Below are 13,831 nucleotides of genomic sequence, written 5' to 3'. Positions count from 1 at the left end.
GGTGCTGAGGGGCTGCTCCCCTTTTATTAATGACAGGTTTCTCTAAATGGAGTGTAGCACCCCTCCCCTCTGGGACAGTTGTCTGATCCCTGTGCATCATCTTGTCAAGTACCCTCTCAGAAGAAGAGACCCCGCATCCGTCTGCCGATGCCTTGTCGATCATAGAGGACGTTGAACTTGTTCACGAACTGGTTCATGGTGTTGCACGTTTTGGTGATGGTGCCAAGGTAGGCCATGAGCCCCACATCATTGCATTGCTGAGGGAACAGAAAGAACCAGTTCCCTAGGGGATCTAGGTGCCTCACAGCATGCCCAGGGAACAGCTGAGTCCCATGTCCTGCATGCAGAAATTACAGCATTAAGCCCCACCTCTCCATCCTGGGTTTTACACTCACATCATAAAAATCTGTCTTGAACTTGTCTGTGCTGAGTACTGGGAGACAGTGACACAGAGCATAAGCCTCCCTCAGGATCTCATGGTTAAAGGGGACCTCTCCTAAAGGCACAAAAAAAGGCTGCATTAATGTGGATGCTGTCACATCCCTAGGAGAGAGGAAATTTTCCAGGGAGACCCGTCCTACCTGCTTCAGAAGCCTTGACATACTCCAAGATGAGCTTGACACGGCTGTGCAGCATCTTGATAGCACTATGCTGTGCTATCAGGTGTTCAGCCACTGCAGAGGGACAGGGACAGGTCATGGTTCAGAAGGCTTGTGACCATACCTTCCGCTCCCACTTTCAAGGACAACCCTCCAGCCTCAATTACCAGTGGAGTTCTCGCCACTGCCTGTTGCTGTCATTCGGGCCACGTGGTCTACGCCAATGCGTTCAGCTTCCTCTGTGGCCAGAGTATAGGTGAGTTCAGCAAACAGCATTGTGGCCTATGGAGCACACAGGAAGAGTCAAAAGCAGGAAACACCAGGGGCAGGATCTGAGGGTTGAAAAAGGTAGGGCATTACCTCTCCATTGATTATGTCGATGACAGACTCAAAAACACTGACAGGAAGCTGTAAAGAGATGGAGTACAACTCTTATACATCAAATGCACCTGAACCAAGCCCATCTGGTGTGTCAGTGGACTGAGCATTGTCCCATAGACTGAGAGGTCCCAGTTTGATTCTTGATCAGGGCAAATGCCCAGGTTTCGGGCTTAATCCCCAGTAGCGGGCATGCAGGAAGCAGCCAATCCATGTATCTCTCTCCCTTCCTCTCTCTAAAAAATCAATAAAAACATTTTTTTTTAATGCACCTGAACCAATACCATGTGTCTAAAATTGGGCTTGGCCCTTTCACTTTTTAAATTTTTTTTAGGGAGAAAAAAATGTTGACATGAGAAACATCGATCTTAGCCCTTTCACTTTAGATTTTCTCATCAAATAAACCCAATAATGGAGGGAGTAGCCCTATTCTACACGTAAGGAAAATGCAGGTTACAGGTTAAATGACAAACCCAAAGTCACATAGCTGGTAAGTGGCAGAATGGAGGTTCAATTCAATAGAGATGTCATACAGTACAAGACAGGAGATGAGGATAAAAGATAAGCATAACGACAGACGAGCATTACAAAGTTGAGCATGGGGTCAGTGTACTCACATCTGTGTGCTTGGTCATAGGGTTCAACTTAAGAAAGAGGGGGCTCTCAATTATCTCGCACACCTGAGGAGGAAGATGATGGACAAGAGTGGCAATGCCCATCTTTCTTCTTGCCCCCATCCTCTATTCTCTGCCCCAGGACGCACATGTGTGAGCATGTATACCTGCTTATGGACGTGGATGTCGGAGGGATCAGGTGGCCCCCCTGTAGTATACCAACCCAGAAACTCCAGCTCCTTGAATACCTGTTTAACTGGAAAGGGGCCAGAGCACACAAAGTATTTCTTTAAACCATCAGTCCTTCATTTGAAGCTCCTGGCATATTTTCACCAGCTTTTTCCCTCCCACCCAAATCCTGCCTCAATTTAGAATAATTAATTCCATCTGTCTTTTCATCCTTCACTTTCTTTGGGCAGAATACCTGCATGTGTTCTTTTTCTAAGATCTCTTTAGCTACTCTCTTTTCACTTTTCCACAGTACTCATCCCATGTTCTGTTTATTTCTTCCCAATCCCCTTCATCTTCCCCACTTTTTTTTTCTCCCACGCCTCTGCCCACTTCTGTTCCCCTCTCACACTGTTCCTCCTTGGTGTAATAATATTCCTTGTCAATGATAATCTTCTCTTCCACGGTGTGTGAGAGCAGTTCAAAGGAGTTCATCACCTCGATATTTCGGCCCTCCTGCTTCCCGATCAGAGCTCCAATTACTGGAGAAGAGAAGGACACATTAAGAGGTGAGAGTAAGGAATCCTGAAACTTCCCCAATCATTGTATCTTGAGGGTTTGAGGTCACTGTGAACCAAGTGCCGGGGAAACAGTGATTTGGGCGAGGAGCAAATGGCTTCCGGAAAGAAAAAGGAAAAGACCGGTATTTGGGGGAGATGACAGAGGACGTTGCAGAATTATGCTTAACACTCACCCTGCATAGGCCGCCCTTCCTGGGAGCGCATGCGAATCCAATGGTCTGAAATGTTGAGAATCACGAGGGGATGAAGAGCGACTGAAACACTCCCAGTCACTCCGGAGGCCATCACGCTGGGGACTACTAAAGGTGATGGAAAAGGAAATAAGGTGAAAGTCCGGGCCCCACGTCCTTCCCCGGAGATGGCACAGCCCGGGCCATACATCCCTCCCGCCAGTTATCCCAGAAGTCGATGTTCTGTCCGCCCTCCTGACTTCTCCCAGGATCCAAGAAGGCGGCCTTGACGCACCCCGAAGGCCTTCTCCAAAGGCTGCCCCCGCGGGGCCCGTTACCTGCTGCATCCACCTCCATCCCGCTGCTCCCACCCGTCCCGTTCGCCGCAGCTGCCGCTGCCGCCATTTTCCCCCCGGCCGGCTTCGGCCCCGCCCCCTCCCGGCTTCCGTCCGGCAGCGGCGCACGCGCGGTGTCCGTGGGGCGCGCGCTCAGTCGGGCGCGGGCCAGCTGCCGCCCTTGCTGCCTGTCCTCGACTGGCCTCCCACCCAGCGGGAGCATCCCCAGGCCCGCACTGCCCCGAAGCCGACAGATTTTCGTAAACCCCGACCCTGCCTCTCGGCTGCGGCTGGCCTTGAACAAATTACTTGGCCCCACTCAGCCCCAACCTTTTCTTCTTCAGTAAAATTGTAATAATACTGCTTAGTTCCTAAGTCTATTGCAGATTGAATGAAATGTCATGTTACTACCCTCAGAATAAAATTCAAGCTGCTAGCTGCGGCCAGTAAAACCCTATATAATCCGGTCCCTGCCTGCCAGCCGACCCTGAGCTTTAACTTTTCTGTCCCCGGTCCCCATATTTCAGCCACACTAGCCCTCACATCTGCTCCTTTCACATGCCCAACTCCCACTTAAGGGCTTTCTGTTGGGTTCATCATTGTAACCCTATGACCAACTCAGTACCTAACACTTGGGTACCTAAATAATTTTTAAATACATGGATGAATAGTTTGGGTTAGAGCCTGGTCTTGAGTGGCTCCGTCTCCACATCCTAGCTTTCCTTCTGCCAAATACTTGTATTACCTACAGTACTAGGAACATCCTCAGCATTTTTTATCCCTTTTCATCCTGCCCTCTCTATCTCCATGAGTCTCACTTCTGGCAAAGAGACCACTCCAGCCCTCTCCCTACTCCTACATGCAATCAAGTTGTGTACCCTGCCTTCATCACCTCTCCTGCTGCCCCAACATATCTGGCTGGCTCTTTTCATATGTGCCTGTACCTACCTCACTCAAAGTGTAAGCTCTACAAAGCAAGTAGAGACCTATTCCATAATCCTGCAGAGCCTACTCTAGTGCATAGAACTAGGGAGATGCTTCCTAGTGATAATGGTGACTTATGTGAATTAAGCAATCTTTCCACTTAGAAGCCTGGATAAAGGGAAGTTGAAGGGCCAACAACTCTCAAAAGAAGGAGCCTGAGAAATCCTGCAGGGAGAGGGCTTCTGGCCAATGGGAAGTGAAGAAAAAGTTCATCTCATTCTAATCTCTAGTGAAAAATCTCTCAGCCAACTGAGATGTTTATGGAAGAAAAGTATATATGCTGGTGTGGCTCAGTGGTTAAGCATCGATCCATGCACCAAGAGGTTGCCGGTTCGATTCCTGGTCAGGACATGTGCCCAGGTTATGGACCCAATCCCCAGTGGGGGCATGCAGGAGGAGGCCAGTTGATGTTATTTCTCATCAATGTTTCTCCCTCTCTTTCTACCTCCCTCTCCCTTCTCTCTCTAAAATCAATAAAGGAAAAAAAAAGAATTATTCTGGTGTTAATATTAAGTTGATAGTTTGTGTTGCTGTTTCACACATTAGAGTACGCCTTTATATTTTTGTTGTTTCAAATGCTTTTAAAACACTGTTCAGATAATTATAAAACAGTGATTATTGTGAAATTTAAGGATGATTTTGAAATTGAATCAGTTGATTATACATGCTTTGGAAGTACTCACTGAGCATTTCTTAGAAGTTCATTGTATTAAAATCTACCAAGAAAAACTCAAGTTGGAATTCTGTTAAGACAACTATTCACCATTCTCTTCCTTCCACATCACTTTGTTGTTGTGTTAACTTTTTCTTTCACAGGGTGGAGGTAACTGGGCTGGTGGGGAATATTTGCTCAGAGAGTCTGCAAAGAAATGATAAAGAGGACTGAAGTGAAGGTCCTCCAGGAAATAACCTAGACTGGGTCACCAATTGCTTTGAGTCTGTGGTGTTGTCAAGAAATTCTGCTCTTTGGGGTCAGGGATTATCCATCCATCCATCCATCTTTCATTCGTTTACTAAACCGAAACATATTTAGGAGTGCCTACTATGCAGCAGGCACATTTCCATGTGCTGGGGATACAGCACTGAACAAAACAAAGTTCTGACTTCATAAAGCTTACATTCTAGTTATAAGAAACAGACAATAAGCACACATTAGGATATTAAGAGGGATTGGAGGGGTGGAATTTTACATGTAAGGGAAGACCGAAATGAAGTAAGAGAGCAAGATATGAGAATACCCGGAGGAAGACTATTCCAGAGGGAATAATTTGCAAAGGTCTTCAGGCAGGAGACTGTTTGGTGTATTCCAGGAACAATGAGAAAGTCAATGACCAGAGCTGAGTGAGTGAGGGAGAACATCCTAAGAGGTGAAATCAGAGGTGACAGGGTCTGGTGGGCCATTATTAGGACTTTGGCTTTCAGTCTGAACAGAGGCATGACCTGATTTGACTCAAGGCTGTAAAGGGTCACCAAGACTGATGCATGGAGGTTAGAAAGTAGGGTACATAGAAGCATTGAAATGGAGCTAGTGTCCTAATCTGGCTGAGAGATGACCACAGCTTGGACCTGGGTGGTAGAGGTGGGAGAAGATTAGGGCCCGCTATTTATATGCCCTAGTGCACCATTAGACAAAGAGTTTCTAGCCTGGTGACTATAGTTAATAATATTGTATTACTTATTTATTTATTTATTTATTTATTTATTTATTTATCTTATTGATTCTAGAGAGAGAGGAAGGGAGAGGGAGACAGAAACATCGATGAGAGAGAACATTGACTGGCCACCTCCTGCATGCCCCCCACTAGGGATTGGGCCCACATACTGGGCATGTGTCCTGACCAGGAATCAAACCGGTGACCTCTTGGTGCATGGGTTGGCGCTCAACCACTGAGCGACACCGGCTGCATGTGTATTGCATAGTTAAAAGTTGCTAAGAGAGTAAATCTTATAAATCCTCAAAAAAAGAAAAAAAAAAAGAGTGTCCCTTCTGGAGCTCAGGTTGGGTTTTAGCTCCCACTTGCCCCCTCACCCAGCTGCCCTGGACAGGGAACAACCTGCAAATTCTAGTTGAATTCAGGATAGATTTAGAAAGTAGAATCAATAGGATTTGTTGATTCAAGGATGTTTGGGCCTCAGGAGAAGCACATGAATTTTTATTACTCAGCATGAAACAAGGTTGTCCCAGTCTGTGTGTGTGTGTGTCATATCAGAATGCATATGGAAGGGGGAAGTGTTCACATTGAGGAGTTTCAGGACTGGCAAACCCAGTGGGGGTCAGATGGCCAGCCAAAGCTGCTACCTAACTTAGGCTGCCCATGGGATGGGCTTGCCAGGCTGCAGTGGTATTAGATCTAGACGACAGAGTGTTAAGTGATCCTCCTGCTTCCTGTACCTTCTGTGTCTAAAGTATTCTCTCTCCAGGTGCTGGGTTACTACTCTCCTTCCATGGCCACAAAATTGGTGTATCATATCCCAGGTGTATAACTTCACCTTTTCTCCAATTATTCTTTATTTGTACCTAGACCTTTTGTCTAGAAGGGTCAGATGTGAGTGAGACAGAGCATTTTTACAAAATTTACAAGATCCATTATACCCTCCACCTTGGCATGTGCATTAGTTCCTATTATTTCTAGCTTTTGGAGCAACATTCCTTGCAACCCTTGGCTCATGGCCTCTTCCTCATCTTCAAATCCAGAATTTTATTTTTTATTTTTTTAGAGAGTGAGGAAAGGCGAGGGAGAGAAAGAGAAACATCAATGAGAGAGAACATCGATTGGCGGCCTCCTGCATGCCCTCAATGGGGATCAGGCTCACAACCTGGGCATGTGCCTGACTGGGAATCAAACCAGTGACCTCTTGGTGCATGGGTCGATGCTCAACCACTGAGCCACACCAGCCGGGCCAAATCCAGTATTTTTAGTAACATCTTCATCTCTCTCTTGGTTCCTCTTTTCTCATCATCACACTGATTTCTGTAGTAAAATCTCTTCCTATCATCCTCTTACAAGTATCCTTGGTATTACATTTAGTGCCCACTGGGCTAATCCAGGATTGATTATCTCCCCATCTGAAAATACTTAACTTAATCATATCTGCGAAATCCCCTTTGCCATATAAAGTTACATGCACAGATTCCAAGGATTAGGACCTGGATATCTTTGCAGGCCATTGTTCAGTTTGCCACAACATGTGTGGGCCACTGCAAGGGATCTGGAGAGCATTATTCTTAGCCAAGTGATCTAGAACCACATCAATCCAACAAAAGAATCCTGGTGGCTGGACCAGAATTAAGTTGGCATTCCCTATGCTCCCTTGTGGCTTGGCTGCACCCAGAGGTTCTATCAATTATGCTGGCCTGAGGTAGCCATTGGGTGGGGGGCGGGGGGCGGGGGAAGAGAAATATAACTCCAAGACATACTCAAGGCAGAATCTTTAATTTTCAAAATAAGTCTAGAGAACTCCCCACCCCTTCTATCCTCGTCATTATCCAAGATATGGCTAACCAAAAGGAGACAAACATTTTGGAGGGATGGCCACATTCAGTGATGAGGCTGCCTTACTAAGGACAAGGAAGAGGTGAGAGAGGTAGAGCTAACTTTGGAGGAGGCCTTTACAATGCCTGACGACCAGATGCTACTATACACAATAAGGAGTGTGGAATGTTTAACACCTTGTCTCTTGGAACCATTGTTGGGTGGCTTTAGTGACAAAAAACATAGCAATGTCAGATTGTTCATGGTCCACAAAGCCTAAAATATGACACAGTTTAGTTTCAAGGGCCATAATGAAGTGGCCTGAGACAGGGGATCAGACTGGAACAGGAACATTGGCACTAAGAGAGCTCTGGACACTGTCAACATTTTATCGAGAAAATTGGGGTATCCTTTTCCCCACTGAGTGCTAGGAGTGGAGTCCTTATGATATCTCAAGAAAAAGACTCTTCTGAGACTCACAGAGGAGGATTAGTGATTTTTATTTGCATGGAATTACATCTCTGTGTTACTCACGTCCCATTCTAGTCATAGAAGTGTAACTGGGTTCAGAAAAGCTAAAAGCAAAGCCAGTGTCCATAGTTTCTGTTCCATGTTGCAGCTAGGTCCAATTTAGGATCAAGCTAGTTACAGCCCATTAGTCCATTGCATGTGGGGGTCCACATGGCTGCGGGCCATGTGGGTGAAAGCAGGGGAGCAGGAGTGTGAGAGCCCCATAAGCCAGGAGTCAAGTGCAATAGGCCAGAGGGACCAAGAGAACATACTCCTTTGTTCAGGGAATTAAATGTCTCAAATGTCGCACTCTGGCGGCCACACCTATTCTGGCCAATGGTGTGACTGACAGGCAAGTACCTTTGCTAGTCCCCCAAACTTTACTAGGCATGCATTTATCTTCTCTTTGCTGGACACCTGGGGAGTGTAAAGTTGTAACTTCTTGGTGAAGCTGCCCAAATGACATGCCTATAATATTTGGCCTTCCCTTTGTTTCTTTCCTGTTGTTAATAACTAGATTACTTACAACAGTCTCAAAAGGTGCAATGGAGTCAATTTAGGAGAAACAGGATGGAACTTCCAGGCAGTGCAGGCTTGATCAGCAGCTTGCTGCCAGTCAGTTTTATCAGAGACCAGGTCCTCACAGTGAGCATCCACATGAGTGACCCAACTGTCAGAGCCAAGGAGTTCACTGTCCCAAAGGGTGTGTCTTCATTATTTCATATCTGTAATCTTCCAAGTGGTGAACCAAGCAGCCATGCTAATAGCTCACATCAGTAAAATGTAACGTCGTTCATCCAGGGGAGTGCTGGCCAGACTTATGATAACAGCCTTTAGTTCTGCCAACTGCTTTAAGTTTTACATAGTTGGCCCTGAGGCTGGACAGTAACAGCCATCCAATAGACCCTATCAGGTTTCACCTTAGTTAAGCCATCAGTGAATCAAGCCCAGGCATTTAGGGGAGCCTCTGAGACTTGACGTTTCCACCGATCCAGCTCCACCGATTTGTGTCTTTGCTTCAGATGGTTTCTCCCCAAGCAGTAGCTGCCACTTTTTCACGTAAAACCTCTCTAGGGCTAGGCTGAGTGTGCTCTTGAAAATACTATTTCTAGCCCTGGCCGGTTTGGCTCAGCGGTTAGAGCGTCGGACTGCGGTCCGGAGAGACCCGGGTTCGGTTCCCGCTAAGGGCATGTACCTTGGTTGCAGTTTGTCCCCAGCCCTGGTTGGGTCGTGTGGGTGGCAACCACTCGATGTGTCGCTTTCACATCGATGTTTCTCTCTCTCTCTCCCTCTCACTCTATCTGAACAAAATATCGAAAAATGTCCTCGGATGAGGATAAAAAACAAAGAAAAAAAAAAGAAAGAAAATACTATTTCTATTTGACTAGTGAGGCCTTTAGACTCTTCCCACTTTTTATTTTATTTAAATACTTTTTTTCTTTATTTATTTTAAAGAGAGAGGGAGAGAGATAAAAACATCAATGAGAGAGAACATCAAGTGGCCATCTCCCACATGCCCCTCACTGGGGATTGAGCCCACAACCTGGGCATGTATCCTGACCAAGAATCGAACCAGCAACCTCTTGGTGCATGGTCAATGCTCAACCACTGAGCCACACCAGACGGGTATATCTTCCCACCTTTTAAATCATGAGATTCAACTTGATTCACCCCCAAAGGGGAGTATCAGGCTGGAGAATTACAAAGCCTCCTGGATCTGAAGTTCTTCAGCAGCAGGTGTACCTGATGTCTGTGTCCGGCAGGTGGCGATGTTGCATTGAGGAATGGTCTCTATGCAAAATTGGCAGCGCCCTGCAGTTTTGGCACCTTGGCCACCCTTGTGCCTGCACCCTGTTCTTCTTGCTGGCCAATCTGAACTGTAGCAGGAACCGGGTACTACAGCTAGGTTATGAACCCAGCCCAGAGAACATACAGGCTACTGGCCAAAGGTGATTGTAAAGAAACCTTTACCTTGCAAAGAGACATGGATGTCCCACAAGGCCACTTATAACTACTCCCTCCAAACCCATCTTAATGAAAACGAGTTGTGTTGTTATTGGACTGAGGCTGGACAAGCCTCCTGAGTCAGTGCTTTTAGCAGTGCTCCCTGTGGCAGGAGGAACAGATGCACTGGCCAGCTGCAGCCCACACAATCCTTGACCCAGGTGTGGCTTGGAGCAGGTTTCTATAGCCCAAAATGTGCTAGTCATCTGAAGGTAGTCCACATCTTGTGGGCACTTTCTCCACCCAAATCACCATAACCACCATCACTCACACATGTACGCACACACGTATGCATGTGTGATGCAGCTCTTTATCCAGGAAGATGAGCTGAGAGACAATAAGGTGTGCACTCTTCTTTTATGCCTGGAGGTGGCCAGAAGAGTTTAACCTATAAATAAACTGTAATTAATTTTCTAATTAATTAAGGCTTTGTGGGGATACAACGATAAATTGGTCCACATGCCTCTACCCTAAGAATTACAATCTAGAAAAGAGAGTAAATAGTATTCGGGTGTTGTAGAAACTAGTAGACCTTGAGCTGATCCCAGCACACTGAGGGTCAAAAAATTGTGTCTCTTTGTCCTCTATGTCCCTCATCTTCTGCATTTAATAAATTGCCAATGTTCTTGTTTTTAGATCTGTGAAATCTCTCATTCCAATCTTCCCTTCTCTGTTTCTGACAACTATACCCTAAAACCTGCTAGGCCATCATAAGTAGGCAGCCTGCTGTGCCTTCATGAATGCCAAGGATGTTTCTGCTCACCTGTAACTCATCCCAGCACCTGGTGGGAACCCTATTCTCTACAACCTTGACCCCTCCACTCTCACCTTGCCTCCTGCTTAACAGAATCTCCAGGCTCTCTGGTATAATTTACCTCAACTTCCTGATGTCTAACCTAACCTAGAAGGTATATACATCCTTATCCATCTCCTCACCTGTAGTTGTTTTGGTTTTTTGGTTTTTTCATCTTTTTATCCTCACCCGAGGACATTTTTGCATTCATCTTCAGATAGAGCAGGAGGGAGAGAGTGAGGAAGAGAGAGAGAAACATCGATGTGAGAGAGACACATGGAGTGGTTGCCACCCACACAACCCCAACCGGGGCCAGGGACAAACTGCAACCAAGGTACATGCCCTTAGCAGGAACTGAACCCGGGACTCTCTGGTCCGTGGGCCGACACTCTAACCACTGAGCAAACCAGCCAGGGCTCCTCACCTGTAGTTGTAAAGGATGAAACTTACCTGTATTTTTATCAAAACAGCTTGCAGGAGCCAGTTGTGACTCAATGACTAGAGGCATACCTGGTAGACTGAGCAGTAGCAGTGAAGACAAATGGATGGGCTGCAGTCAAGTGGTGGCCACTGGGAGATGACCTGCCAGGTACAGGTGGCCAAAGCTCACCATCCATAAGAAGTAGAAAGACTCGGGGTTTCAGCTCAGTCACAGCTGCACATGCATAGGACATGCCATCACAGGGGCATTGACTATTTATCCACAATTGAAAACTTCATTTGCATAAAACCCAGATGAGTTTTGGCCACAGCCGAAAATAACTATCTGACAAGTGAGTTTACCTCACCTGTCAGTCTATGTAGAGCACAGCACCCACATCTCAACTGAGGCCGTCACAACCTGTGGTCACCAATGGTAACCACTCCTGGATATTAAAGTGCATCATTTCCCCTTCCTTTAGCTCAGAGAAGTCTTCACTATAGAAAAGATGTGGCCGAGCACCTAACTGTGCCCCCAAATGCATCCTGGGGTTCTGTGAGCATGCTTATTAGTAAGCTTAGGGGGCTAGTGGGAAGAAAGGAGAATAGAACAGAACCACAGAGAAGAAAGTTGGGTCCGATTGTTTAGAATGGCTGCTTCCTTTGCAGTTCCATGAACCCTAACTCCGATTTGGATCCTGCCTTTGGATTCGGGAGCTCTCTGGAGCCCTACATCACCTCCTCCCCCATCACTTTTCATGGAGAGACTAAATTATAAGAGCCAACAAGGCTCTTGATTTCAGTGCTAACACTTCCTTGGCACCATGAGATCACTGGGCAGGAAGCATTTACCCTGTAATGCCAAGAGCCGCTGTCACCATGGGGATGTACCTTGTAAAGTAATGATCCAAAGAAATTAGCACAGCAATTCTGACCAAAATGTAAGGATTAAGAGGCCCCTCTTGCCCTGGCCGGTTTGGCTAAGCGGTTAGAGCGTTGGCCTGCGGTCTGGAGAGACCCGGGTTCGGTTCCCGCTAAGGGCACGTACCTCGGTTGCAGTTTGTCCCCGGCCCTGGTTGGGTCGTGTGGGTGGCGACCACTCGATGTGTCCCTTTCACATCAATGTTTCTCTCTCTCTCTCTCTCTCCCCCTCCCACTCTATCTGAACAATATATCAAAAAATATCCTCGGGTGAGGATAAAAATAAAAAAAAAAGAGGCCCCTCTTTTTCAAATCATGCAGCAAATGCCATCCCCATACAGAATATTTGGGAACTTGGTTTAAAGGTGAAAGAGAATTATAGAATCATGCATCCATTTCCAATAACAACTAAAACAAGCTGGGGCCCTGGCCAGTTTGCCTCAGTGGTGAGAACCGTCGGTTGGCAGACTAGAGAGTCCCAGGTTCAGTTCCTGCTAAGGGCACATACCTCAGTTGCGGTTTGTCCCCGGCCCCGGTTGGGGTCATGTGGGTGGCAACCACTCAATGTGTCTCCCTCACATCGATGTTTGTCTCTCTTTCTCTTCCCCCTTCTTTCCCTCCTGCTCTATCTGATGATAAATGCAAAACTGTCCTTGGGTGAGGATAAAAATAAAGAAATAAACAAACAAATAAATAAAAACTGGAGTATTTTGAGATCCAGGTGAATCTCTGATCACAATGCTCACACCACAGAACTGTAATACAAGGACATCCAGATGTCCTGTCTCTCTGTCTCCATAGCTTCAGTCTGCTCCCTCTCTCCAAGTCTGGGATTACTAAGTACTTAGATGCATGTCCTCTTGGGTCCTATATTGGGATGTTGGACACGAGGAACCAGCTGATGGGAAGAAACTGGCTTGGTACTGGGGGTTCCAGAGTATAAGGCTGGAGTAGAGGTCCTAGCCTCTGGACTGGCCTTGGGGCTAGCACAGGGTCTTGCACTCAGGACCACAGCTCTTGCAAGCAAGCTGCCCTATCCATAGTGTGTCACATAAGTGAAGGCAGCAATGAACCAAATGGATTCCATCTTGTTCAATTCACTTGCCTGCCTGTATCGAGTCCTTCCCCCCTACCCCCCCACTTCAAGAGTTCTGGAATGCCCTGGAATGGTGGAAATGGGACACTTCCATGTCAGTTGTCTCTTAGACATGGGACTGTTGCTTGACATAAGGTGGCTGAAGAACATGGTTGGATCTCTCCTACAGGAGGCACAAACTGCATGAGCAACAACATTATTCTCAAAGCTGTGCTTAGAGTGTGGTTGTTGAAGCTGATAATAGGCACCAGCAGCTACTTCTGCAGCCAGGGTGCCCTTTCCCATCCTCACCAGTTGTTTGAAGGAAGATAGCCATCCCAAACTAAACTCAGAGAGAGAGAGCTTTTCACCCTAACCCACTGGTTCTCAACTAGGGGCAGTTTTGTCCTTCAGAGGACTTTTGGTACTGTCTTGAGACATTTTTGGTTGTCACAAGTGAAGGTGGGTGCTACTGGCATCTAGTGAGTAGAGATGAGGGATGCTGCTAAACATCCTACTATGGGTCTGGTTGGCATGGCTCAGTGGTTGGGCATTGACCCATGCACCAAGAGGTTGCCGGTTTGATTCTTGGCCAGGGCACATGCCCAGGTTGTGGGCCAAATCCCCAGTGGGGGCATGCAGGATGCGACCAATCAATGTTCTCTCTCATCGATGTTTCTCTCTTTCTCCCTCTCCCTTCCTTTCTCTCTGAAATCAATAAGAAAAACATTTTTTTTTATCCTCACCCGAGGACATTTTTTTGATATTTTGTTCAGTTAGAGTGGGAGGGAGGGAGAGAGAGAGAA

At 46.6% G+C, this 13,831-nt stretch overlaps 1 protein-coding gene across 3 annotated transcripts; it reads right to left on the bottom strand.

The window, feature by feature from the left end:
- On the bottom strand, window positions 1–2,928 carry COPS6 (COP9 signalosome subunit 6). 3 transcript variants are annotated; one of them, XM_036279009.1, is made up of 10 exons: window positions 2,849–2,928; window positions 2,514–2,636; window positions 2,170–2,301; window positions 1,759–1,847; window positions 1,595–1,657; window positions 960–1,007; window positions 767–881; window positions 582–674; window positions 396–496; window positions 1–257 (listed from the first exon to the last, which is right to left on the bottom strand). In XM_036279009.1, the coding sequence occupies exons 1-10, from the start codon at window positions 2,913–2,915 to the stop codon at window positions 117–119; spliced, it is 972 nt and encodes a 323-aa protein (XP_036134902.1). In that variant the 5' UTR covers window positions 2,916–2,928; the 3' UTR covers window positions 1–116. The 3 variants fall into 3 exon arrangements, with proteins under 3 accessions (XP_036134902.1, XP_036134901.1, XP_036134903.1); XM_036279008.1 differs by having other exon boundaries at window positions 2,514–2,639; window positions 2,849–2,923; XM_036279010.1 differs by lacking the exon at window positions 396–496 and having other exon boundaries at window positions 1–337; window positions 2,514–2,639; window positions 2,849–2,916.
- Between the last annotated feature and the right edge of the window lie 10,903 nt (window positions 2,929–13,831).

Source organism: Molossus molossus, unplaced genomic scaffold (assembly GCF_014108415.1).
Source record: "Molossus molossus isolate mMolMol1 unplaced genomic scaffold, mMolMol1.p scaffold_m16_p_3, whole genome shotgun sequence".
Classification (NCBI taxonomy): domain Eukaryota; kingdom Metazoa; phylum Chordata; class Mammalia; order Chiroptera; family Molossidae; genus Molossus; species Molossus molossus.
The sequence above is the reverse complement of the archived record's forward strand: the minus strand, read 5'-3'. Positions and strand labels throughout refer to the sequence as shown.